The sequence below is a fragment of the Idiotropiscis lumnitzeri genome, chromosome 18 (assembly GCF_059441095.1).
Source record: "Idiotropiscis lumnitzeri isolate Australia: NSW breed Sydney's pygmy pipehorse chromosome 18, RoL_Ilum_1.0, whole genome shotgun sequence".
In the NCBI taxonomy this organism is placed as follows: Eukaryota; Metazoa; Chordata; class Actinopteri; order Syngnathiformes; family Syngnathidae; genus Idiotropiscis; species Idiotropiscis lumnitzeri.
Window position 1 is genome coordinate 10,075,291 of NC_142408.1, and position 26,106 is coordinate 10,101,396.

General features: G+C 41.1%; 1 protein-coding gene and 1 long non-coding RNA gene across 2 annotated transcripts in view; one reads left to right on the plus strand and one right to left on the minus strand.

Annotated features, from left to right (window-relative positions):
* The window catches only part of LOC148319453 (matrix metalloproteinase-17-like), a 44,384-nt gene that overhangs the window by 14,903 nt on the left and 3,375 nt on the right, over window positions 1–26,106 (plus strand). The window contains exons 2-8 of the mRNA XM_088281829.1: window positions 4,086–4,218; window positions 4,310–4,445; window positions 9,226–9,512; window positions 21,106–21,282; window positions 21,892–21,994; window positions 24,133–24,215; window positions 25,695–25,847. Of these exons, the coding sequence (XP_088137955.1) occupies window positions 4,086–4,218; window positions 4,310–4,445; window positions 9,226–9,512; window positions 21,106–21,282; window positions 21,892–21,994; window positions 24,133–24,215; window positions 25,695–25,847 (1,072 nt within the window). The remainder of the gene's footprint in view (window positions 1–4,085; window positions 4,219–4,309; window positions 4,446–9,225; window positions 9,513–21,105; window positions 21,283–21,891; window positions 21,995–24,132; window positions 24,216–25,694; window positions 25,848–26,106) is intronic.
* Window positions 1,503–26,106, minus strand: part of LOC148319454 (uncharacterized) — a 31,895-nt gene continuing 7,291 nt past the window's right edge. Inside the window, exons 2-3 of the long non-coding RNA XR_015839786.1 lie at window positions 1,726–1,820; window positions 1,503–1,615 (exon numbers count right to left, since the gene is read on the minus strand). This is a non-coding gene — a long non-coding RNA (uncharacterized LOC148319454). The remainder of the gene's footprint in view (window positions 1,616–1,725; window positions 1,821–26,106) is intronic.

Here is a 26,106-nt window from a genome sequence, read left to right on the forward strand (position 1 = left end):
ATTGATGCTCAATTTAGCACCGTGCCCGCATTAATCAACGTCTCGCGCGCACAAAGCTTGGGTTTCTTCTTCAGATCTGCTTGCACCCAACAAGCAGATGTCTCGTAGAAGAAATGTGATTCACCCTCAGCTGCATATCAATGAAGACATATTGTAAAAAAGGATTTAATTAGGTTTAGGTTGGGCAATATCAGACACCACGGCCTCATGGACTAAAATCTCTCCACGTACTGCTACTTAAATGCATTTTTACCGTCAAATGACTCTGCTCCTATTAAGATGCATGACTCGATATCCTATTCCAGTATACATCTTCAAACTGTAAGTATTACCACTCAACTCAATGGTGCAAAATGTATACCGCCATGATTTCAATGCTAAAGGCTTGGCGCATGCTATTTATACGCACTTCTCGACGGGATTCATTATTTCGCTCTGAATGTGAATTCCAGAATTTTTTTTTTTCTTCCAACGGATTTGAAGCTCGTCGCTGATGCCAAACCTTTCTGTATTAAAGGATTACAGGTTCCTGTGGCCAGGATTACCGAGGTGCAAACATCCTCACATCCAAGTACAGTAGCAAAGAATGGGAGTATGTCAAAGCCTGCAGAGAAGCTGCATGCCTAAGCCTAAATGAGGTGTGGATGTGGAGGATGCTAGAAGGCAGAATACATTTTTGCTGTGTGTGCGTCGCCGTGGTGATTTATTGTTATTATTAATATTAATACGACATAGTTCTATACAAACCCTTTCACCTTTTTTTCCCACAATCACACACATTTCCCACATCTGTGAGATGCTTCGATCAAAATCAGTATCAAGCAACATAGTACGCTACAAACTTTTGGCCCTGTCCCTTCACTGCTAGGCCAACAGCAAACATGATTTCCCCCCACCCCCCCCCCCCCCCGACTATCCATGGGCAAAGCATGAGTGGATCGTTATCAGGCTTCTGCAGAATCAGGTGTGTTGGTGGAGGGAAACATGAAAAACATGCAGGATAGTGGACCTCGAGGACCACATTTAGATATATTTAGATAAATTCATAGCTACGGAAGTGGAGTCTACATATTAGCATGTGGTAAGTTAAAGTGAGGATGCCACACGCGTTTGTTCTTATTTATGACGTACTTGCATTTACGCCACACTTTTTGGTAGAATTTTGTGTGGTTGTCAAGTTAAAGCGTTTCATACATCAACAACTGTCATAGAAGTAGATAAACGGTTTTTCATATTAATTCATGGTCTGCCTTTATTTTAGCGCAAGCCTAAATCATAACAATAAAAGATTTATGTAAAATGAACTTGATATTGTTTAGGGTAATACATTCCTTTTTTGTCAAAAACAAAAATACATGACCTTAGAATACAATCACATATTAAATCGCAACATTGCTTATTTGCAAATATGACGGAAAATCAAAAAGACAAGATTCCCCTGCCCGAAGCAAACCAGCCAGAAGAAAGAATATGATTAAATAATATACTACTCACCTTCACGTGTGACCTTCCATTGGCGCAATTCACCAATCAGCAGCTGATGAGAGGCGAAGATCAATCTTGTGGAAGCTTGTTAGCCTTCTGGCTAAATTGCGAGGTTTAATACAATTAAAGCCTGAAGACAAATCAATGAAGATTAGCGGCTCAAAAGTGTGTGCACCCTTCAAGTGCACAGAAAACATATTTCATAGGGCCTGTGTTGGGTTTTCCGCACCCTTGACTGACCTGGATGCAAATTGGAGATGGCTCAAATTTGGCTGCTTTATGTTCCAAAGTGCGTCCGTCACAATTTCATTCCGTCACAATCACAATTCTCCGACCTGAAAGAGAAGTATGCATGTTCACCGGTTGACAAAGAAGTATTATTGTTGGCACACATTCAATGATTCAATCTCTCCACGGAGAAGAAAACTCAACTTCAATTAGCGCATTTACCACTAGTGTCAGATTCTCTCTTGAATTTTTGTACATTTGATGTTCGCAGCATTTCTTAAAAGGTTTGGAACACATTTTGAGCACAAAGCCCAAGTGCCGCCCAAGGACGAAGGAAAAGAAAAAAAATACAAGGAACAAATAATCATCTTCGTGTCCCTCAAAGTCAATCTTTTGTTTGGTTCGGAATCAAGATTTCACCTGAAATGAGTGTATTAAAAAAATAATTAAAAAAAATAAAATAAAAGACTAAAACTGTTTGTATTATTAATGTAACCAAGGAGTTGCCGGTGGTTGCCGAAGAGTATTTCACTCACTATTTTTTCCAGTGTCCTTGAGATTTTATTTATTTATTTTTTTGTCTCTCCCAGCGCAGTATTTAAAGTTTTGCCGAGAGACCAGGAGACAGGGCAGTACACTATGAGAGTTGATGGGGTCGTAGAGAGGGCAACATCCCAGTAGCAGCAGGACCACAAACGGCTCCTTTCTGTCAGCCCAACAACTTTCTTTTTTTAATATTTAACAATGTGCATTTTTTATCACATATCCATGAATACATTAAGGGTTAATAGTCATGACACAGCAGGCTTAACTTTATGAAATTCTCACTTTTTTTTGAAAGAATATGATTTTTTTTTTTTCCGGCCACGCTAAAAACCTCAACGCGAAACTGTCTGTGCTAAATGGCCTGCCCGGAGGGTGGCAGATGCGCCCGCCTTGGGAAGGCCGCACCTGCTGGTCGAGTGTCAGGATTGTCACGCCCACGCATCTGCCAACAACGCCCACCCCACAGACAAAACACACACACCTACATACACACTCGCACACTTTCCAACCTTGACTTCTATTTCAAATGTCTTTTTAGATGTAGCTGCATGTACTGACGTTTCTCTCACAGATTCATAATGTGCGCCCCCGCCCCTTTTCAAAGCCCAAGTCTTGTTTTTTTTTCCCCCTGCTCCCTCATTGCGTTTTCCTTTTTCATCTAAGAAACTCCAGGGGCGGCTCGGCCAGGCTTCCCGTTCTTTTCCATTTATTCAGAAAGTGTAACATACTGCCCCTCGGTGGCCGAGGCATGCACACAAGAAGAAGCACACTCGATTGATGCGTGGCTAGAAGTGATTAATTGCGCTTTCATTCATTTCAAAGGGGAAAAATCATTTCTGAAAGGAGTGTTTTGTTTTACGAGTCTGGTCACAGACGAAATTAAACTCGTAAGTCAAGGCATCTTTGTATTAACTTTGTGAGACGTGTCATTTCTGTAAGTGACTTTCCCCTTTATTTGGAAACAAACTGACGATCAATTACCAGCGTGTCAGGTTGTATTACCAGCGAAAGGATGCGCGTTGGTGACTGATTACACTTGAACTCGACTGTGACGTTCCCGTTTGCGATCCATCTCTTTTTAATCTTGCTTTGTTTAAGGAGAGCGATGCTAGAAGACGTCATTCCATAGATTGTCATCTTTTGAACAAAAAAAAAAAAAGAAAGAAAGAAAAATCATTCCTCTCCCAAGGAGAGCCATTTTTAGATGTCATTGTGTAACTCACTGTGTCGACCCCTGACGGGACCAGCCAAAAGCTGCAACAGTGAAGTGCTTAAAATAAGGAAAAGAGGGGGGGATGGGGGGTGGGTAACCTCAAAAAGGGATATTTGTGGTTCTGCTTTGTGTGGTCTGATTATATCCTGGTATTTGGTCCTATTTAAAAAAAAATTGACAGGCTTTATAATTATTATTGCTCGGTTTTAATCCCGCATGCTACTGTGTATAGAATCAAGGTTCACAACTCCCAGTAGATATTATACATTCTTTAGTTTTCCTTTATTTAAGATCCAGAAAGAGAAAAAAAAATAATTTTAATGCAATGTGACAAGTTATGGACTGGATGTGTGTGTCAGATGGTAGCGAGTGACATTTTCTTTTTCTACGGCTCGATAGTTGGCATTAAATTTACAAGCAATTCATTGGCCGACCTTATGAATGGAACCTGTTGAGCAACTTTAGGGTTCATACACATAAAAAGGATCATAAATAGTTGGGTGGATTTTTAGAAAAATTCTGCCATAATGTTCTCAGATCAAGTCAGGTGTTACAATCTATGTGGTGACGGGCGGTTCGGGAGTATGACCGCATCTTGTCGTTTCGCTTTCAGGACTGGCTGAGCAAGTTTGGTTACCTCCCACCCGCTGACCCAGTAAACGGCCAACTTCAGACCAAGGAGGCCTTGACCAAGGCCATTAAAGCCATGCAGAAGTTTGGAGGACTCAAGGAGACGGGAGTGTTTGGTAAGTGGCTGAGGTTTAGCCTTTATATTGCAAAAACTATCAGGGCTTCAATTATCATAAAATCGCTCACACAATCGACTTTTCTTGACAGATCAAGCTACATTGGGGCTCATGAAGACACCCAGATGTTCTCTGCCAGATGTGTCTGAAAGTGAAGTGTCAGTGGGCCGCAGAAAACGAAGTCTCAGTCCTCCAAACAAATGGAAAAAAAGGCATTTATCCTGGAGGTAAGAAACGATAAACGCTTTAAACTCTTCAGCAGGGGCGAGTACGACCGCCGGCCGAGCAGCGGTTAGTGAAAGTGGCCCAAAAGCGTCTCGTCCAAACACGTTTCACAATGACCTCTTCTTTACAACCGCTGCCTGCCAAGTCACAGTGGTCTCTTATCAGTCCATGTTCGTAGCAAAAAACGAAAATCGTGTTGGAGCACATCCAATTATCAGAGGATTCAAAGATTATGGCCGCGACATACGGTTTTCAGTTGTTTGGCGTCGCTAATGGTGTTGCGGTTCAATCGGCTTCCGTTCAGGCAGCATGCATCTGGTTCCCGCTCTGAGAGTGAGTGACTGATGACGATGTCTGTCGCTATAATTTCCCCTGTGATTAACTGACAAACAACGCAGGGTGTATCCGCCTTTTGGCCCAAGTCAGCTGGGGTCGGCGCCAGCACCGCGCAACCCTGCACAGGATAAACGGTTCATGAAAATAGATGGAGGTCTATTTGGGTGGGTGTGAGGATAGCTCTAAGAAATACTGTGTTAAAATAAAACGCAGTTTGCGTTGTAGGTCATCGCTGCGCCACATTAAGAACGAAATGTTTTGTTTTTCCTGCTGCTGTCTTGTACCCAAATTACACAGTAGTTAAATTTTTTCTTATCCATGATAAATCTTTTTTTTTTGTGTGTGTGTGTCCTGATCTGATGAGTGTTGTAGCCGTAACATTTGATGCAAATTACTTGGTTGCAACAAGCAGAGGCGCTGGTGATTGAATATTCAGGTGCACGACGTCCGCTATGCAAAGCTGAGCTACAGACCACCGCTTTGCTCATTACAATACTTGCATAAAAACTGGAGTTCAGAGCATTACGAAAGAGATTTTCACAATTTAAAAACATTTAAAAAAAAAAAAAAAGGAAATGCCAAATGCCATTCCAGCGTAAATACCGAGCAGGACTTGCTTCAGTTCTGCATTAGCCTACTTTCCCGGCCAAGTCTTGTTGAAATAATTTTTCCCTAAAGGTTGGTTGCCTAGAATCCAAGACTGAATGAGAATATGACGCCCAAAAAAAAAAAAAAAAAAAAAATTCTTCTCCCTTTGCATCTGTTAAACCCGTCCGTCCCTACATATCTCAGATTCATAACATCCCAAATTCAATTCAATTATCACCCTCTGTAGAGTTTAATGGAGGCTCGTTCATTTGAATCAAATGTGTTTGCGCCAACAGGCATCCGGAACATGCGGGGCATTGGCACCCACCCTCCAAACCTCCCAACCACACCTGGACCATGATTCAGATCCCAAATCTTTCCGCATGCGCTCGTCTCTTTCTTCCCGCATTCATTTCCCTAATGAAGCAAATGAGTGGTCTCCAAAGAACATTCAGTCAAGCGTATGAGAACACACGCATGTACTGTGGGTTCACACTGATATCACTGTTTACCTCATTAATAACAGTTAAAGTCACGAAGGCAAGGACAGTTTAAAAGAAGTCAGACCTGGTTGAAAGTCAAAAGTAGTCGCTAATGAGGGAATGGTAACCACAGTCATAAGTCAGCAGCAGGGGTCCGTCATCATGCTAATTATAGCCATAGCTCACAGCTGTGAGTGACTGTCAAGAAAACGCCACAGCTGTATCCAAAGGGGCTGCTGCTATGCCATCTATGCAACCATGCGCCTATTTGAGATAATAACGTGAAATTGCTGGCAGTAATAACCAACACCAAAGCGTACGGACATCACGTTCTTCCCTTTGGAACCTGTGCAATATTTAAATGCATATTATGGAGAATTAATGTGGTCATTATCTTGGACGGTATTTTTATTTTATTTTTTTTGCACAATAAGAAGACTTACTCTGTCTTTTAGAGGTGATTGCAACCTCTAGACACACTGTATTTTCATCTAAGGAGACATTTGGCCATGTGCGTAATTAGAAACAACAATATCAACCTCGGCATGAGGCACTAAATTGCAAATTGCTAAACAAATCAGCATTCTAGAGCCCTGCCACTATCACATTACGGGCACATTGAGAAGCAGGTGGAGCAAGGTCAAGGAAAAATGTTGACAGCATGAGAGGGGATGCATGAAAGTAGAATAATATTCAACTCATACTGACGCAATGAAGTGCAAATTCATTCAAAGTGATACGATTTTGCAGTCTTAATGAAAGCCGCGCGCTCGTTGATTCTTCAGAGCATCCAGCTAAAGAGCGTCCTCCGTTTCTTGCATATTTCATAAATCGCACGACTTTGTCTTCGCTTAAAATGTTTTTTGTCTTGTTTGAGCTTTCTTCTATTTTCCTTCTCTCGATGAATCTCGGTTCATATACAACCCTGAAGAAAAATTGGTTTCCGAGCAGGGTTTTTGAACAAATATTGCTTCATTTCACTAACAGTCACATTAAATGCGTGGGACGCGCGATTGTGCTTTCTCGCACGAATCGTAATCCTCAAACAAAGAGATAATGAAGGGAATTTGTTTTTAACTAAACCCATAAAAACAAAGTAGACTGAGGCGGATTATTTCTGAATCCAGTATCAACTTTTAGTTTCTTTTATGCTGTGTAACGTCGTCTTCCCCACGTCAGACGACTGTTGTAGTACCAAGAGTGACCTGTGAGAGGCAGCACAGTGGCACAAAACATCCAGAGATTCAGACTACATGAAGAAGAAAGGGTTTCCGCAGAAGATATCGAAGAAGCTAGGCTAACTGTAAGCTTATCCGCTAGCTACTTTGCGGTGGCAAACTCCTCTGCCATTTTATTATCGTGGATGACTTGGCAGATGTTACACAAACATGAAACACAACCTCTATTGGTGTCCGACAAAAGTGTGACCTTCAGGGGGTTTCCTAATTGGCTACAATTCCGTTTTATATCACGCAGCTCGGCCTAACTCAGATAAATGAGTCGATATTGAACACATTTAACATTTCCGATCGTCTTCCCTGCCTGTTTTCGGAGCAGATCTGGAGAATTGCTCAAACAAACCCACAACACAGGATCATCTTTTTGAGCCATGTCATAGATAATGAGGCCTGACTCTAAATCTTGCCGACTTTGACCTAAAATTCGTCTTGGTTTTTGGTCTGTGTGCGTACCCTTGGAGAACAAGTCAGCATTTCTTTGCAAGTGTCAACTTTGAATTTGACTTCATGCAGCGCTTCACACATCAGTCAAAACTACAAAAAAAAAAAAAAAAAAAACTGGCCTTGCTGCTCATGTCGAGTGACATTTGAAGAACTTGTCTGGTGTGAAAATTAAAAAAAAAAAAATCTTAATGTCTATCTTACTTATGTCAGTGACTAATAGTGGTGATGGGCAAGGAAACAGGAAAGAGTCAAAAGCAAAAAAACGACAGCGAGAGACATGACAAAGGGGAAGATCTGTGCGGAGCCTTTCATTTTGAAGACCTTCATCTTCTGCCCGGATGACAAGAATCATGGCTCTGTGTGTGCATGTGCCACATGAATGTGCTGACTCTTTGGTACGACACAGCATGGGGCCGCATCTCTGTCAGCTGAATCGTTTCAAATGTGCAAAGCGTGAGAGTCACGAGTGGGTGTGTCCTGGCTTTCGCTTGCGTTCCAGGAGATGCTTCATTTCAATTAGGAGGGAAATTAGTGCCCGTCTACACGGGGTAGGTCAATAAAGTTCGATTGTGGGCGGGCGCTGTAGCGCGTCAGGTAGTTAGCATCGGTTGGGACTTCGTCGAGCTGCACAGCCACACGAAGTCAGAGTATCCTGGTAGATGCCGTGAATGCGTGTGCCAACCGTCGATACGCAACTAACCAGTGGGCATAAGAAAGTGGAAATCGTATCAAAGTAGTAGCGAGGTTAGGGGAAAAGAAGTCCACTTTCTTTCCCAAATGTTTGTGAACAATGTACACTCATTGACAATTACTTTCACTTTTTCCACAAATGAAAACAGTTTCTTGGTGTATTGATTAAGGTCTCAGACATTCTTTTGTCCACAGACGCAAAAGATAAAGAACTATCATACAATATTTGGTATCCATTTGTTACACTGATTGTAGCATCCGTGGACCGCGTAAACTGTGGCGAATAAGGCCAGGCTTAATTTGAATATGAACACCACATGCGGTCCAGTCGTGCCGATTGTGACTTCACATGGCCGAAAATGCGGCCTTCGGAGGACCCAGCCTCTGAATTTGGACACTGCCTCTCAGACACCTCCAGGAGCAAATGTTCACCCTTCCATACCCACATTGCAAATACATGGCCACTGGCTAATACAATCACATAGCGAGCATTCATGCGTATTTGATTGTGTTTTCACTTGTGGAGGCAGCACTTTATCACCGACTGCTGTTAATTAGTTTGCAGACGTGGCGTATTAAGCAGTCACAGCGGCAGACACAAACACGCACATTGACATCGGAGCATGTGCTAGTTATCAGAAGTTAATGCTTTCAACACTGTTAGCGCTCCTGATTTTGTGCTAAGACTGTAGCTCCCGTTGCTTAGTTTTGGCCACTGCTTCCCAGCGACAATGTTTGATCTAGGAGGCTGGCCGCTAAGTCATGTGCGGAGAAATTTGTTGTGTGGGTGGTTATTATTCAAATCAGTTGATTTGAGACGTCCCAATTTTCCAAATCCAGAAGGGCTCACTCACTGAGAAGCCTTCAGAAATAGACAGAATCAAAAGATTTTCTAGTTTGCTTAACTTCCCAAAAGATGAGTAGGCAGGCAATTTTTCACACGTATGCATATTTGTCCCCTTTTATACCCCCTTTTATGTCTTTTTTCACTTCTTTTGTCTCAGAGTGAGGACATTCCCAAAAGACTCGGCCTTGCTGGGCAGAGACACCGTTCGAGCACTCATGCATTACGCCCTGAAGGTTTGGAGTGATATCGCGCCGCTTAACTTCCACGAGGTGGCAGGAAGCGACGCCGACATCCAGATCGACTTCACGAAGGCCGACCACAATGATGGATATCCCTTTGACGGGCCAGGGGGAGCCGTGGCCCACGCCTTTTTCCCTGGGGAGCGGTTCACCGCTGGGGATACGCACTTTGATGATGATGAGTCATGGACCTTCAGATCACCAGGTGAGAGAGAACGCTGTGGTTGTTAAAGTTTCCACACCGGTTACTACCTCAAGCGATTCTCAGTATAAAAGAATAAAAAAAATAATCATTGTCACATTGCTCAAGCAGGTTGAAAATGGCTAAAAATAGTTTGTAAATAATTGCGATATGTGTTTGACAACGCGCTAATTGAAGTGGTAGCATTCCAGTAAAGTTAGCGGATGAGTCTAACATTAGCCAAAAGCTATGCTGAGAACTTGCCCCACCCTTAATGAATTCATATCACCGACGAGAAGCACAGGAAGTGACATGAAGGGAAACGTCACCAGCAAATTATCTTGTGTGTTAAGAGTGATTATTCTATATGACACAAGTGTGTGCTTACTGAGTCATTACTGTTGTCATGCTTGCTGCAATATGCCGGTTGGGTGAAGATTCCATAATGGCGAATGATATTTTTCATCATTTGGTTTTATTTGTTTCTATGTTGGTCCTTGAAAAGATGCCTGCGCATTAAAATGTATAGTGGCACTAAACGATTTGGCGACCATTACCTTTACTTAAAAAAAAAAAAAAAGGATGTCTGTGAGCATTGTTGCACTATAAGGCAAATATTTTAATACTTATGATTGTTTTATTCTTTCTAGCATTGATATTAATTTTTGCAATTGCAAAGCCTTGATTTTAGAATACAAACGCTGTCCTGTGAGTACTTAAATCTTGCTGACAGAATTTTATTAGTGAATTTCCAATTTGAAAAGAAATGTATAAACGACACTCGTTTTAATAACTCCTTATGCACTGACACTAAACTCTCTGTAGCGTTTGGAAACACCGTATGAGGCTTCCAAAGTGTATCTAATCAACAAGTGGGCTTGCATGGCATATTTATCTTTGAGTGTGCTTTGAATGTATTCATGTTAATTATTTATTTATCGATTCATCGAGGCCCCATGTTTAATAGAGCCACAAGGATAAATGGTAATAATTATTAAACAAGTTCATTGAAAAAAAAAAAAAAAAAATGTTCATTGCCGTTTCGAATGTCTTTTGGAGGACAGTTGTCATCCACTAGTAAGGAAATGCCACGTTATGCCAGTGTCGATAAATACAGCATCTCTGCTTTTATTTTTAGAACCGGATTATATTTGTCTTGGCACAAATTGACTGCGTGGTTTTGTTCTGAGCTTTTATCTTGATTGACCAAGCCAAACTTGTTTCATCCAAGCCTGCCCTTGAGAGATGTGCTCGTTCGGAAGAGTTAAGACATGATGCTAAGCTTCCCTAAATGGGAGCCCGCCTGCCTATTTGTGGTCTGATCTGGGAAGCGCAATATGCTCTTTAAATGTTTGGAACTCGGAATATTCTCTTGTCCCTCTGTCATTGGCGCTACATGATCGCTTTTGGAATCTATGATACTCCAGCTGCATTGAAGGCATTTTTACTTTTCCAAAGCGCAGAAGCAGAATTCCAGGTGCTTTGCCAAAGCGGTTTGAAAAGGATTGTTAGTGGCAGAGAGGAAGTGTTTAGTTTTGTTAAATAAGCTTCACCAGTCATTTAGTTTTCCTCATTTTCCTGTCAGGAGACTTTATGCTGCAGAAGAAAAATAAAGCTGCATGGATGGAAATAGGGGCAATGGAGTGATCTACAGTCTTTGCCCTGACTGAATTGTCAAGTGGCGATGTCTCGGCGTGGTCACACAAATGACAGCTCCGCCATTAGCGTTCCTTTTCTTGGAATTTGCCGTTTTTAGTTTACCTTTAATCTGAATGAGGGAATTTCACTCTGAGCTTCATCGTTGGCATCGTCCTTCCATTGCTTCTGATAAATGACGTAAGGCGAGGGAGCCGGAACAAGAAAAGTCAAAGTTTACTTTTTTTAACTCAACAACAGTATGTGTTTTAAGAAGACAGAAGTTAGTTTCTTTTTTTTTTTTTTTTTTTTTAATTTATTTATTTATTTATTTTTAGTAGGAGTAACTCTACAAAAAAATGTGTTTGAGCCCTGCAATTGACTGACAACCAGTTCAGGGTTTACAATGCCTCACCCAAAACCCTAATGAGGACAAATATAGAAAATGAACTTTGTGAAACTTGAATTTTTTTTGGATCAGTCGGCATCAAAATATAGCCACACGTTTAATCATTTTTCAAACAGAAACTTTAATTATTATAATATTAATAATAATTATAAGCTTTTTAACACAATGGAATGATCAATATTGAAATTCACAGTATGTCAAATCGCTCAGTGAATGCTGGTTAAAAAATAAAAAATAAAAATCACCCTATAAATACTCTCAGCATATTAACAAAAATCCAATGAATGTAAGACAGTCATCAAACAGCAGTGAAGTGTTGGACCTCTTACTTTGGCCTCAAATGTGTAACCAGGAGAAAAGCTTTTTAAAGTTTGAGTTTACTTACCAAAGAAAGAAACCATTCTGTATGCTAAATGCTAAGCTAAATCATTCTGGACCAGATAACATGGGAAAAAAATGAGACCACAAGGGCAGAGCATAACCCTTTGCGGAGACCAAACATCTATTCTACCCTCCTACCATCTCAGCACATGTAGTGCGATATAAAAGTAAAAACAAGGAAGAGCATTTTTTTTTTTTCAACAAGAGGTTTCACTTCAGGACTGTCACTGGCTGGACGCAAAATCAAATCTGTCATCAGGCTTTCAAGTCAGGTTTATTCGGCGCATGCAAGGAAGGTGACCGGTTAATGCTAACTTAAGGGTATTTTCAATGATTCTGGACGCTTTAAAGTACATCAGATTGCTCTGCACAAAGTTATCTTGATTAATCAAGCAAAACGTGTTTTCTCCAAGATTGCCTTCTGCGGGAGAGCTGCCGATTTGTAATGAGGACATGATGCTTAGCGCCTCTAAATGCAAACCAGCCTGCCAAGTCCTGGTCAGTGCTGGAAAACACAACATGTTATCTCGACGCTTGGAGTGCAGAACAGTTTGGTTTGCTTCCAAAGTATTTTTGGCTACAGCCTAGTAGGGCAACCAAAGTGTTTGTGTGTTTTGTCTGACTGGCTCATCATGAATATGACAAACAGATCATTTTCAAAATCTTTTACCCTTTATTTGTCTGTTTGTGCTATCCGTTTGTATCAACTCTCTCCCAATGGATCTGTGAAGCAAACACTTTTTCAAAACAAACCATCTGGCTTGTGACGTCGCAAGAGTTGTGCGAGTGTACAAAATAAGCTAACTAGGAGAATTGCTACCTCAAGGATGGAGGTTGCTCATTATGAGGACAAAACCTGCTGGAAGCTGACATCAAATGTTCTCGAGTCAAACGTCCAAAGAAGTAAGCTATCCTGGAAGACTCAAGTCCCTGAGTTCTTGATAGCCAGGAACATACCAATCAAAGCTGCCAGAAGAGGTCGCATTAGCTACAACTGAAAGTCTAGTAGCTAGTTTTGAAGACATGTTGACGGGGCTAAGAACCTTGCAATTGCAAGACTCCTAGCTGACGTGTGTATACGTTCATAACTAAAGTAGACCTTCTGGAGAACAAATCAGTTACTCTTTTGTAAACGTGGGCAATTACCTTCTTGTTTTGTTGGTCTCACACGGTAAAAAAAAAAAAAAATCCAAGCAATTCCAAATATATCATTCCAGATTTTCTCTTATTAGTCACAAGAATGTAAACAGGAAGGTTTGCCATATGGATTATTGCGAGAAACGGCACCAATAAACATAACAATGCAGGCAAGCTAGCAAGCTAACGTATGCCACCACGTAGCCGAGTGCTCTTCAAGGGGGCGTCTTGAGCAAATGATCCTTTCTCACCCAGTGAAAACAAAATAAGATGATTAGTACCACGGACCATCCAAATATGCTGAATTTAACAAACATGGACTAAATAGTTGTAAAAGCACCCAATGACAGCTTGGCAACTCCAATGCCAATAAATTGACGATGATTCTGTCACATCCATGTGTTGCTCAACAGCATGTCGCAACGTACCCAATTTAGTTTCTTGTCCGTATCTGCATCAAGGCCCTTGTTCTTCTATCCATTATTCTGCCAACGGCCGCTTAGTCCAAGTGCGATTACTTTGTGCCTTGCTGCGTATTCTATCACATTCTGCAAAGTGACTGAAGCTAAAAAAAAGATGAGTGGGCCGACAGTTTGTGATATGTCATGAGGCTCTTATTATTTTACTCACGCACTACTTTTTATTCTGAGTAATGATTTTCTCCCTTGCTATGTTGAGCTATGTCCTGGGTTTGACTCTTACCTGAGTCTACCTAAAATTGTATCGTACCATATTTTGTTAAATAGCATGACAGCCTATTCATCCCTGAAGAGGGATTCCCCCATATGCGGCCCCTTCTCTGGGTTTCTCAATATTTTCCTTTTTTTTTTTATGCTTTCTTTGCCATCCCGGGGGTCAAGATCAGGGGATGACTTTAATATTAGACTTTTCTGTGATCAAGGGCTGCAAAAATATATTTGAATTGACTTACATTCTGCACAGACTCATCTCACAATGTACCATACATCCTTATCAGCCATTTCATTTGGCACTTAGAGAGAATTGATCCCACGCCAGCTGCATGATGTAAACAACCACACTGCCAATGGCTCCTGGGCAGGATTTTACTGAGTGGTTTATCGCTCCTTTCTCACATCTTTCTACCAATACTTTGTATGCTGCAAACAATCCAGCCAGTGATCCTTCCCCAAGATAAAAACTCAGGTTGAAACCATCAGTATAATGCCTCTTTTGAGACATATATAATGAAGAAAATAGTCCTTTAAGGTGTAGTAGCTATGCTGTCAAAGCATGTGTGTAATGGATCCGATTGTACCCAAGGTCAGTGGAGGGCACTGATACAAAGAGCGCTCATTATTTCCTCCATCCTTGTTCCTATCCTTCACCCATATTCTGGGTTACCGTGGATTTCCACCATGGATGCTGTCACGTTTGGTCAGCTCATTCAGAGCAAATGGGAACTCTACCGTTTTTAATTATACAGTACATGTACTGCATCATGAATACCGTACCGAACAGTACCTCTTGTAAATTTCTACGGCATCTTTAACCTCACCAACATTTTAAGGATTTAGCATGAAGGGTCATTTGTTTTTAATTCATATATTTTTTTCTTGTGAGCTGCTTTTGTAAATGTTTCTGCGGAAAAACACCCTTCCTGTCAAACATTATGCCTCACATCAATTGTTTGAAGACTGGGCCCTTTGGATCTCCCGGCAGACAGCATTAGTAGTAGAGCAAGGAAGTAGTGTGTGGGCGGGCGCATCCTCACCAGCTGCGCAAATGGGGGCTGAAGCTAATGAGTGTAATGAAGTGAAGAGTACAGGGGTCAGAGGTGTGCATATGACTGGATTCAATTGTTGTCAAAACACTTTAATTCCTCCACCAACTCGTGCGAATGCGTGAACTACAGCATGGTCTGATGGGGATTTTTTTCCCAAGTGCCACAGTTGCAGCTTCTATCATTAAATTGTGATTATATTTTTATTGGTATAGCATTTGGCTCCGGTCCACTGCGTTCGTAGAGGTCCCTCTATCAGGAGTCATTTGAGAAAACAAGATCCCATTGATTTTTCAATCAAATCTGACACAAAACGGCACAAGAGGCCGCTAAGGGCAGATTAGCCGTCCGTGGAACTTTCAAGGCATTGTTGTCCTGTGTCGAAAAGATCAGAGTTAATCTCTCAGGAAGTTAAAAATGAAGGTCATTTTTCCTACCCGTATTATTAGAAAGGCACATTTGTTTTGGATTATTGAAGCAAGATAACTGTGATACTTAATGTAAATTTCTGGACATGGAAGGAGTCTCATCAGTATATTTTGTAACCTTTGTTATAGATGATTTATCTACGACAGTTTTTTTTTGTTAATTTGAAGTAGATTGGAACTGAAGTGAAACACAGTTTATGAAGATGAAATAAAATTGTGGTTTTTGCTACCTCTAAATGACCACCACCCGCCAAAATAAAACACAGTTTATGCTTTGCATTGTGGGATGTGATGGGCATTTTAGGAACAAAAAAAAAAAAAAGAAAAAAACAACAAAGAGTCATTCATAAATGAGATTCCGCTGTTTTAGAGCATATCCTAGTTTTGTCTCAAGGTTCCGTCCTTGGGCCAATTCTGTTTTCATTGTACATGCTCTCACCGCGTCAGTTGTTCAGCCTCTTTCATGGAATGTCATACAACTACGATAAGGATGATCCGCAGATCTGTTTCCCTGCCAAACCCAATAACTCCAACTAGCTGATCTCCCTTTTTGAGTGTTTAGCTAATAAGCGGTGGATGACTTCACATTTTCTCTATATTTACTGTCGTGAAAGTTATTTTAATTGAACTGTTTCTCATTGCTGCTATTCAGGTTATTGGCCCATTTCACCAGAACATTAAATCCGCTGTTAAGAATCTAGGAATCATCATTGTCCAGCATATGATATTTAAAAATAATGTTTTTATTTATAATTGTTCAGTCCTCTGTTCTTTGCATTTAAGAAATATCACTCTATATAATTTAAGACCTATTCTGCTTTGTTCTTGATCAATTAATCCAAACATTTAACTTCTTTTGGTTGGACTTCTGTAATGTTGCCATTTAGATAGTGACCTTCCGTGTTAGCTGGCTTACTTTTCGGAACAGATTAATCACGAAAACCAAGCTTCTACGGTAAGCGAAAAAAAAAAAAACGTGTGTAGCATCACGAAAGGAAGTGCGTACTTGAACTGAGATGACACTGTGGTGTTTGAAGATTTTAAGTGCCGTTTGCTTAAAAGTTGATGTTATTTTCATCAGCCTTTAACTATTTAGTGAGAGTCAGTGGAGGTAGTAAGTAAATTCAAGTGGCCTTCACTTTGTGTGCGTGTGTGGGTGTATGTGCATATGAATCATGGAGCTCTGCAAGTGGTTCCCGCTTTTAGGCCAAACCCCCACTGTGATGAAACCCCTCAAGGGTGAAATTTGCATCCAAGTGCATCAGACCTTTTAATCTAAAAAGCAAACACACATCGACGTACGGTAGATGGCTGGCTGGTTGGGGGGGGATTACACCTCCTGAATTCAATGTATTTGTGTATTTGGCTTCGGAAGGTGCCATTTTACGCACACTTGGGTTGTAGATCAAAACATAAAAACTTAATAATCTTTGGCCTTGTCCTATTTCAGGAGCTGCATCATTTGGAGGCTGCATTTGAAGGCCTACGTAATACATTACTACGCCGTGCCAAGTCTGTAGCACTTATAAAGTCCCCTTCAAAGAGGATTTGTTTTGTTGTTGTTTTTAAAGGGGAAGTATGCCCTAAAAATATTTGGAAAAAAATGTTACATGCGCCTTCACTAGTCTAAAAGTGGCATTCTAATTAATAGTGCGTTTGTGGAATATAATTGGAGCATCAAAATCCAGCCAATTCAGGGTCCGCCATTTCGCCACTTTCTGTCGCTTGAAAAGTGATAATCACAGTTGTTCAGCTAACAAGCAATCATGGCTCAGCTTCAGAACATTGATTGTTGGTCATTACCTGAGCAACTTTGATTGAAAGAAAATTTGGGGGTTGACTTCCCCTTTAAGAGGATACACTGCAGCTTTACTCCTGATTTCTCGTTTAGAGAAATATTGAAATATGGTGATACAAACCAGTAGAGGAGAACATTTGACATTTGAACGGAAATGGAAATTCCAAAACCTTAAGTAGACAAAGGTTTATCTTCCGCTGTTGACAATGTAATGGAATCTCTATGGGTGCTCGCTTTGATTGAACAGCACAAGGTGAACAAAGCTGAGGGTTGGCTCACTTGCCAAAATGTGATATCATTCCAGTTCCTTGGAGTATTTTGTTGATGACATGTCAGAGACATTATAACAAGGGTGGGAATATGTGACGCATCGAGGAAATCCCCCAAAAATAGACCTTCAATGGCGGTTGATTTGACATTGGCCCGGTGCTCGGAATAGTGCAGTCCCTCAATTGGGGCGTAGCTAATTACTTCAAGTCTCTCACACACACACGCACACCCCCACACACACACACAACACATATTCCAGGCGCATACTTGCAAGCAATCCCACATCGCCCTCCTCCAACCTCACCAGACATGTTTATCACGGCGTCTGCGTATCCGTCCAGACAACAGATGTTCAACTCAGCTGTGCTGCCGTCGAGCTATCTGATCCATAAATTGTTCAACTTTCACAAAAGGCAGGCTGATGCCTTGAAGAACTTGTTAGGTCATCTGAATGTTAGCGCTGCAGCTCTGTAATCATCTCGGGAGAAATGGACCTTATCGGATCAAATCCAACGCTGAGTAATTGCCTTTGCTAATTCCCCTTCCACCTCCTTCCAGTGCATGTTCTCGGCGGGACATTAAATCTTGGTCCACGAAGGCCAACTCCTAATGTGTGAGATGATGCTGAATAGTGGAATATTAAGCAGCGTGTTTACTGGACCAGTTCACCACGGCTGTATCTGACTTCCGTGAAGACAAGTGAGAGGGGTAAAATCAAAGAAGAGGGGGTCCAAGAAGTGTTTTTTTTATTTTTTTTTTTTGCTCTGATAGGCATGGAATGGCTTCTATTAAGTCCCACCGAAGACATAATCTGCTGCTGACGAGTCATTATCTTGAGTGAAACAAAAGCTTCATTAAGCAGGTGAATTGTTCTTCTGGGGTGTACCTGGACACACTAAAAAAGAAAACTAAGTGGTTATTTATTATTTATCGGCTGAGAGATTTTCTGAAAGAGGTTATCGTGTAAAAGACACTTTGAATGGAGATGAATATTGCTTTCTGGGTGATCTCACTCAACTTCCATCTTCAATTAACGGGAATGTGATTGCACACCTGATGAGATCATTGATTCAAGTTGGCAAAAATCTTGTAATTGTGCCAATGCTGGGATAAAACAGTCCTTTTTTTTGTATTCATCCTTTTACACTTATTCAAGAGTCATATATGTTCCGATAATACTACACAAAGCTTTCTGCACAATATGGGCTGATATAAAAGCTACTTCATGACTCACTTGTGAATCCGTCAGCGCAGAAGCCTTGACTGTTAAATATAAAAGAATTTTGATCACCTGCAGTGCTATTCAAAGCTCAGTACATTTAGTCGACAAATTCTCTCCGCTTCTACTGTGTCTGCGGACGTGCACTCCATTCATTTGGCCTCGCATGGGTCCTAAACATGACGCTTGGTACACGATTAGTTCAAAGCCCTTGTTCTCTCTCAATCCCTCCTTTTGTTCACCTTTGCTGTCCCCACCATGTGCTCTTGTAGATTACAGGCGCCATTTGTCTCGTGAAGGTCCCAGGTGGGACCTGGAAAGACGAGAGTGTGTCCCTTGCAAGTGCCAAGCTAAGGTTGCAGTCTTCGGGGGCTCTGTACTTGCTCAGCTTGACATGCAAGTGCTAAGCATTTCTGAAAAAACTGAGGTCTCTATAAAAGCCGTCAAATATGGAATTTAACAGGCTTTTTTTTTGTTGTTGTTGTTGTTTTGTTTAGAATAGCTCAAATCCGCCCCTGAGGCGTCTATCTGCTTTCTGGTTCTGACTGGCAAGCCCGAGAGTCAGACAGGCTTCGCAAAGTTATCTCCTTGCTGCAAACTCTACCATGCTAGAATCCTGCTGGATTAGCCTGCCATGCTCTATTAATTTGTTCAATACGATGAACATACATAAGATATAACACCTGACTTGGGTGTTAAACACGTCATTCTCGGACACAATCCACGGGAAGGTCACATTGTGGCTAACATTCATACATCTGAAGCACTTAGCATGGGTCCCCGTCACGGTTTTACAGTTGTGCTAGTTTGGATGAGATGCCATTGTCAGAATGGAATTAGAATTGGCGAGTCCATGGTACAGTTAGCTATCTATTATCACAGTTACGAGAATATGACAGTATGATAATCCTGTGGAAAAATCTTACAGTATCACAATAATAGAATTCAGGCTCTAAAATGTCCTCTTTTGCAATATTTGGGTAAATAAAATTAATTAAATAAATTAAAAAAAAAATTTTTTCAATCAAATGCAATCTTTTTATTTTTAAGAAACTGAAAATGATTGTATGAGTAAGGTGTTCCGTGTGTCTGAGAAACATGATTTTTACCCTTCAAGGGAAAAGAACGTACGCAGTGACTGAAGCACTATCATGGAAAAGCTAAAGATAATCAGAGCCGCGAAAAGTGTTAACAGCACGATAAGTACACTTAACTCGGCTACGTCAATTGACAATTTGCCGGCGCAAGGGAAATTTTTGACAAGCCATTGGTAGAGAAGAGACAAGAAGCACTTTGAGAATAATGAGCGCAACGATTTCATAAAAACTTGTGTGCACGGAGGCAGTTCAAATTCAACGTCGTGGCTGCTTTCCAAGAAGCGTCTGCCTGTTCCTCTTAGGTGAGGTCATGAATACGCATGAACAGACACTGCAGGCGGTTATCATCTGCCTTACTCAACGGGCAGAACGGAAATCTCTACAGGCGTTATAAGTTGTAGCCTTTGAACAGGTCGTGAGATGCGCCGCTTTCTTGATAGCTTGGTGAAGATGTGCCGGCAGCGTGGGGCCCGTTTTTGTTTTTCGGTGTGTCGATGCATCACGTACACAGAGGTAAATTGTCTGCAGACGTTGTTTTTCCACACTCCGGGCTTTGCGTCTGCAGGTAGAAGCAAGTAGCCAGGAGAGCGCAAAACCGCGGTAAGACCGGTGGTAGTCTGTCTTATGAAAACTGGGCTTGCCATTGGCCAAGTAGTCTATGGGGAAGTGGATGAGGGCTGGCTCACTCATGTAAAATATTTGGTACATTAACAAAAATGTATCATGTTGAGTTTAAGAAAAAAAAAATAATTGTTAACATTCTAGTCCCGTTTTAATTATTTTTAGTAAGTTGCAGTATCCCAGCACTGGTGAACTTTTTTTGGAACAGACATGTGGGCAACTCATGTTGTCCTTGGGGCTAACTAGTACCTGCTGGATTACTATTATCATTATTATTATTATTATTATTATTATTGCATATTTTTTTTTTTTAATCAACAGAGCAAAAAGGCACTTGTTTAAATATGTCGCAGTTTGCAGAGTGTCTAAATCTCTTTAGTCTCCCTATGTGTGTCTAATGCAGTGTGCTCACCCCTCCCCTTTCTGCTCAGCTGAGAACAAGGGGGAAAAAAAACAGCAGCTGGCCTCGTTTAGTCACTTCTGCAAGCCGCCAATCATATTGCTGCTGAGCAGTGCCCTCAAAAAAGAAATGAAGAGCACATTAGCGGTGACAGACAGTTTTAACAACTATTCCAACCTTGACTTTTTAAAACCACTGTAAACCGTGAAAACAGTAATCCGCTCACGCCTAGGTAAAGTACGCCTTCCGCTTGAGGGGAATGGATTCCCCCTGTGAACGTGAACAGGTTAAGTTTGTTTCATTTTCATTAATCTTGCCCACGGAGCATTTACATGGCCAAGAGCACTGTAATATTTTATAAATTCACTCTGCCTTTTTCCCCCCTAAAATGTGGAAGTTAAAATCATTTTTTTAAAATTCTTCTACCTTGTTAAATGATACATATTTAATCATCATTCACTCTCTGTTCTGTTTTCTTCAGACTCTCAGGGGATGGACCTGTTTGCAGTCGCCGTCCACGAGTTCGGTCACGCCATCGGCCTCGTCCACACCTCAGCCATGGAGTCCATCATGAGACCGTACTACCAGGGTCCCGTCGGCGACCCTTTGAAGTACGACTTGCCTTATGAAGACAAGGTCCGCGTCTGGCAGCTCTACGGTATGCTGGACGATATATTGCTTCTGTCCCGATTGTCTTAGTGCTGCATGTTGCATTTTATACGTTACAGTCTTCCCTTGGTCGCAGTAATTTGTCGTCTCACTCGCCTTTTGTCTCCTCTCGAATAAAATTTCCTCACCGTGACCAACAGCCGCGTCAAGAAGTAAATAGAGGAGAGCTTGTTCTCCTCCGTTCTTGTCGTTTGTCAGCTCATGACTGATGCGTTCAATGCGGTGTGGGTTTATGAGTTTTTCGCAACTGCGCACCGGAAGCGGCATAATGCAGTCTGTCGCTTTCAAAAAGTTTTTTATATTGTTTAAAAGTTTCAAGTGGCACAAAACTGTCTTTGAAATTGATTTTTATACTCGGAAAAATAAAGTTGTCCATGAAGTTTTTAACCCTTTCAATATATTCAACATTGTCTTCCTCACTGGCCCCAGCACAGGAATTAGCGATAAATGAAGCTTTTTTTTTTTTTTTTTTAAAGTTTTTGAATATGATCGTAAAGTCAATATTTTTTTGACCTCGCTTTTTGTATTGTTCAGCTCTACTAATATTCTGACCGGTGAGGAGATATTTACTCGTATTCATCCTTTCCCCTCATCCCAGGTGTTCGTGACTCCGTTTCACACACAAATCAACCAGGCAACCCTACCCAAACGGCCGAGCCGCCTGTCCTGATGGACATTCCAGAAAACAAATCCATTCTGCAGTAAGTAAAACTGATTTTTTTTTCTTATTTGAATTTTATCATACGGCATTGAGAAAAAACATTGCATCTCAGACTACCGTTGAGAATATGCACATCACAAGCAGTTTACATGAGATCACATCCTATTTGGCTAATGACTTTTGATGTACTTTGTGCTCTCACAGTTTACTGTAACTTGATTTAAACTTTCTACAAATATGCAGTGCCTTAGAATTGCGCCTGATAAAGCCAATAATTTAAAAAAAAAAAAAAAAACAAAAAAAAAAAAAAAAACAAAAAAAAAAAAAAAAACATTGCACTCATAATGAGTGCTCAAGGCGAAAAAGTTAGACTTCATTAAAGGTGAATTCACATTTTTATGGCTTCCTCTACTTGGGTTTCCTTTAATTTTCCGTAATGTTTTCTCACTCATGCTGAGACACAGACGTAATGAAGCCATGCAGGAATACTTCACATGGCCGGCAAAATCAGTGCTTGCATCCTAATGTGGAATAATGATATAATACGGGGCCATATCAGGAGATCTGCATCGGTAAAATCGCGTTTGGGAGACAGTCCACCTAATTAAGCGACTCCCTGAAGAAACTGCAGCTTCTATCCGATTTATTATCAAGGATAATTAGACTTAAATTTATCCATTTACGAATCACTTGTGCGTCTGAGCCCTAACGTGTGAGGAGGGCAAACTGTGTTTAACCACACGCAATAATGTCAAGCAGGAAGCTCGATGAGGCGAAACATTCATTGGTTGAGCGTTTGCCGCCATCATAAAAACTTTAACTGGACAGGCAACTTTCAAGTACCGGAACTTGTTGTTACCATTCTTAAAGTCATACCGCTGCAAAGTCTTAAATGGTTGTAGCTGATTCTCAATGGCAGACTGTGACTAGCTGGCTGTCATGGCAACATGTGACGCATCCTTATTGTATATCGGATAAATAATAATATCACTTAAATGCGAGGTTGGGGAGTTGAATAATGCAGATGATAACTGCCAGTTGTATCTTCCCATTATTTCCATTTTTCCCCTGACACTGTGCCTGAACTCCGCTGAGCACCGGTGACTTGAGTCCAAGCGTGTCAAATGAAATCTCAGCCTTTTTATTCATCACAGGGGCTTTTGAGTCACACTTGGTCTTGTGCCTCGCCAAGAATCCATTTGCCTTGGGTGACCCAGCCAGGAGCATAGCAACCCTGACAACTGAGCATCCGGGATTATTGGGACACTCAAACCTCTCCAACACAATTTGTTCATAGCAGCAGGAGCAATGCAAAGCTCCAAATCGTGGGGTTTTTTTTCCCATTCAAAAATCTATGAAAATTTCGTGTTGCTGGTCGGCAACAGGGGCTTGTTACACAGGACGTACCTTGCCTCTCGCCCATAATCAAAATGCGATCGTCTCCAGCTCACATACGACCCTAACGAGCTTAACCTCATTTGAGAAGGTCCGTTCTTGTCTTTGCGGTGAATTGTGGGTTCATACGATATTTTTGTCATTTTAGTGACAACACAGAAAGCATCAAATTTGAATAAAAGAAAACGCACGTGCTGAATTGAGAACGATGTACTTTGTATAAGCATGGCAAGCAAGACCGTGGTTGGTAGTTTAGAGGCGTTTTCTGCCTGAGCAATTTGTTCCTATTCAAAGTGATCTACTTCAAAGCTTCCACTGTTTTTCCTTCCTCGTGTCGGACAAGTTCCATTAATCAAGTCTGCCGCCACGAGGGCAGTGTAAGTAATAAAGCTGGATTAGCTCTGACAAGAGCACCGATGGTGACTCTTACGTGTTAATCGAGAGCGGAGTGCGAACCCGGCTTCATGTAGGACCTCCGCCTTGACAGTCGTCATTGAGAACGTGAGCCACGTCTCTTCTTGAAATTGCTCATAAACCAGCAGGTTTAATTCACCTTGTCAGCTTGATGGCAACCACTCTTGTGTTAAGTCTGATCTGACTCTTTCATGCACAGTATGAATAAATCTGGAGAATGAGTTCTCGAAAGAGATGAGATCATTCGACTGGAGGAAAAAAAAAGAAAAAAAAAAGTGTTCAACATTTAAAGAGCTGATAATGTTCCCTTTTAGCTATTGTTTTTCTATTTTTAACAGGCTCTCTATTCTTTCCTCACATCTATCTTAGGCTGGCGCGAGATGCCCCAGACAGATGCACCAGCTACTTTGATGCAGTGGCCCAGATACGAGGGGAGGCCTTTTTTTTCAAAGGTAGCCAAGCACAAAGACAAAATGACGGCTGAAAAAGCTGTGATGGGTGGGGGTGCGGCGGGCAAATAAATGAGCAGAAGGAGCTCAAAAGATGTGGAAGGAGTGTATTAAAAAAAATGGGGTGCAGGAGGAAAATGGATGAGAGAGGTTTTGCTGTGGATGCCCAACTGAGAGCCGCTGGGAGGCGGTCGCTCCGAAATTGCGTCAGGCTTTCATGTCAGCCCTCTTGAGTGGGTCCAGCCTCCTGCTGACAGCAGCAACAGGGAACAGCTTTTGTATCTTCGCAAGCAGGATGTTTACTTGAACTAAAATTTCAGCAAACCTTCAAACCAATCGGCACTACAAATGCACTGTTACCTTTTAAATGTTTCCATCTTGAACAAAGTGGAATTTTCATTGCAGTTCTTGAACGTCACACCTTTGAACAATCCATGGAAATGGTTTTAAAAGCAAAAAAGGCACGAATTCATTTTTCACAATCACCTCAAGTAATTTGAAGTCAAAAGCTTTCATACTCTTGAGGACGAATGGCTTATAATTGTGAGCGGTTGCGCGTGTTAGGAAGCAACTTTAAGTGTTGTCTCTGAATCAGTTAAATCAGACATCTTGAGAGTGATGTGATTTAAAATAATGAGAAAATAATCCCTTAAATCTGAAAATGATTGACTGGATCGGGGGGGTGGGGGTGCCGGCTTTTGTCATATTGTGACCTTCCTAAAATAATTGCTAAAGAGATGATTTGATTTTTTTTTTTTTTTTGCCTAAATTATCTCCATATAATGCCGGCCACTAAAATCGTCATCACAGAACATGATACTGCTGAAGTCCAATTATTAATAAATATTTTATATTTTAGTATTTTGCTGAAAAAAAAGGGAAAAAGACTGCCTATGGTTTAGGAAGATGAAGATAATTTTCGTCCAGTTTTGATCTGGCCCAGCTAATTTTGACTGAATTATTCAGTCTGAATATCATTAAAACAGTTTATGATTCATGCTTTCATTTACGTAAATTAAAAAAAAAACTGAAATGAGGATGACAGGCATAGTAATTTAGGAATTGATCATTAATAATCCTGTTGACTGCAGAACGAATTGTTAATCTACAATCAAGATGGGGTGATAAAAAAAATAAATGAAAAATAAATAAAAAATAAATATAAATAACTTGGCAACAATAAAATAAAAATAAAAATAAAAGGGGGGTTTCTCCCTCAAGGAAATCCTGCATCCTGAGTATCGTTCTGACTATTCAACTTTTTCAGTCTCATGTGGAAGAGTTGAGTTAAAATGATGACTTTTAGCTACTGTAATATTGAAAAAGAATCGCTCAGGGTAATATTTTAGTGACATCCAATAATCAGGCCTTGGTTGAATTTGAGCAGGAGAGATGAAAAAAATGCACAAATGAGGCCAGATCAGACACGAGACATTTTTTCCATGTTGAAGCTTCTCTTTTTTGTCCTCTTTGTCTTCTTAGGAAAATACTTTTGGCGGCTCACTCGTGAGAAGCACCTGGTTTCTCTGCGCCCCGCTCAGATCCACTGGTTCTGGAGGGGCCTGCCCGCCAATCTGGACAGCGTGGACGCCGTCTACGAGAGACCGGGCGACCATAAAATTGTCTTTTTTAAAGGTGCACTTGCCAAATTCACAACACCTCCTTTGAGCGATGGCAAAATATCAATACTTCACATCATAACGCTCCTGTACAAGGATCAATTCTCATTTTTGTAATAATGACTGTAATCATGTTATAGCTGAGTAAAATGAATCAATGCCAGCCAGCCTGCTGAAATCTCGGTGAGTGGAAGACTCAAAGTAGAAGTAAACAGATCTGACGGTTTAACTGGCAAATGCAAATCTCCAGACAGCTTTCAAGTATGCGGCAACTT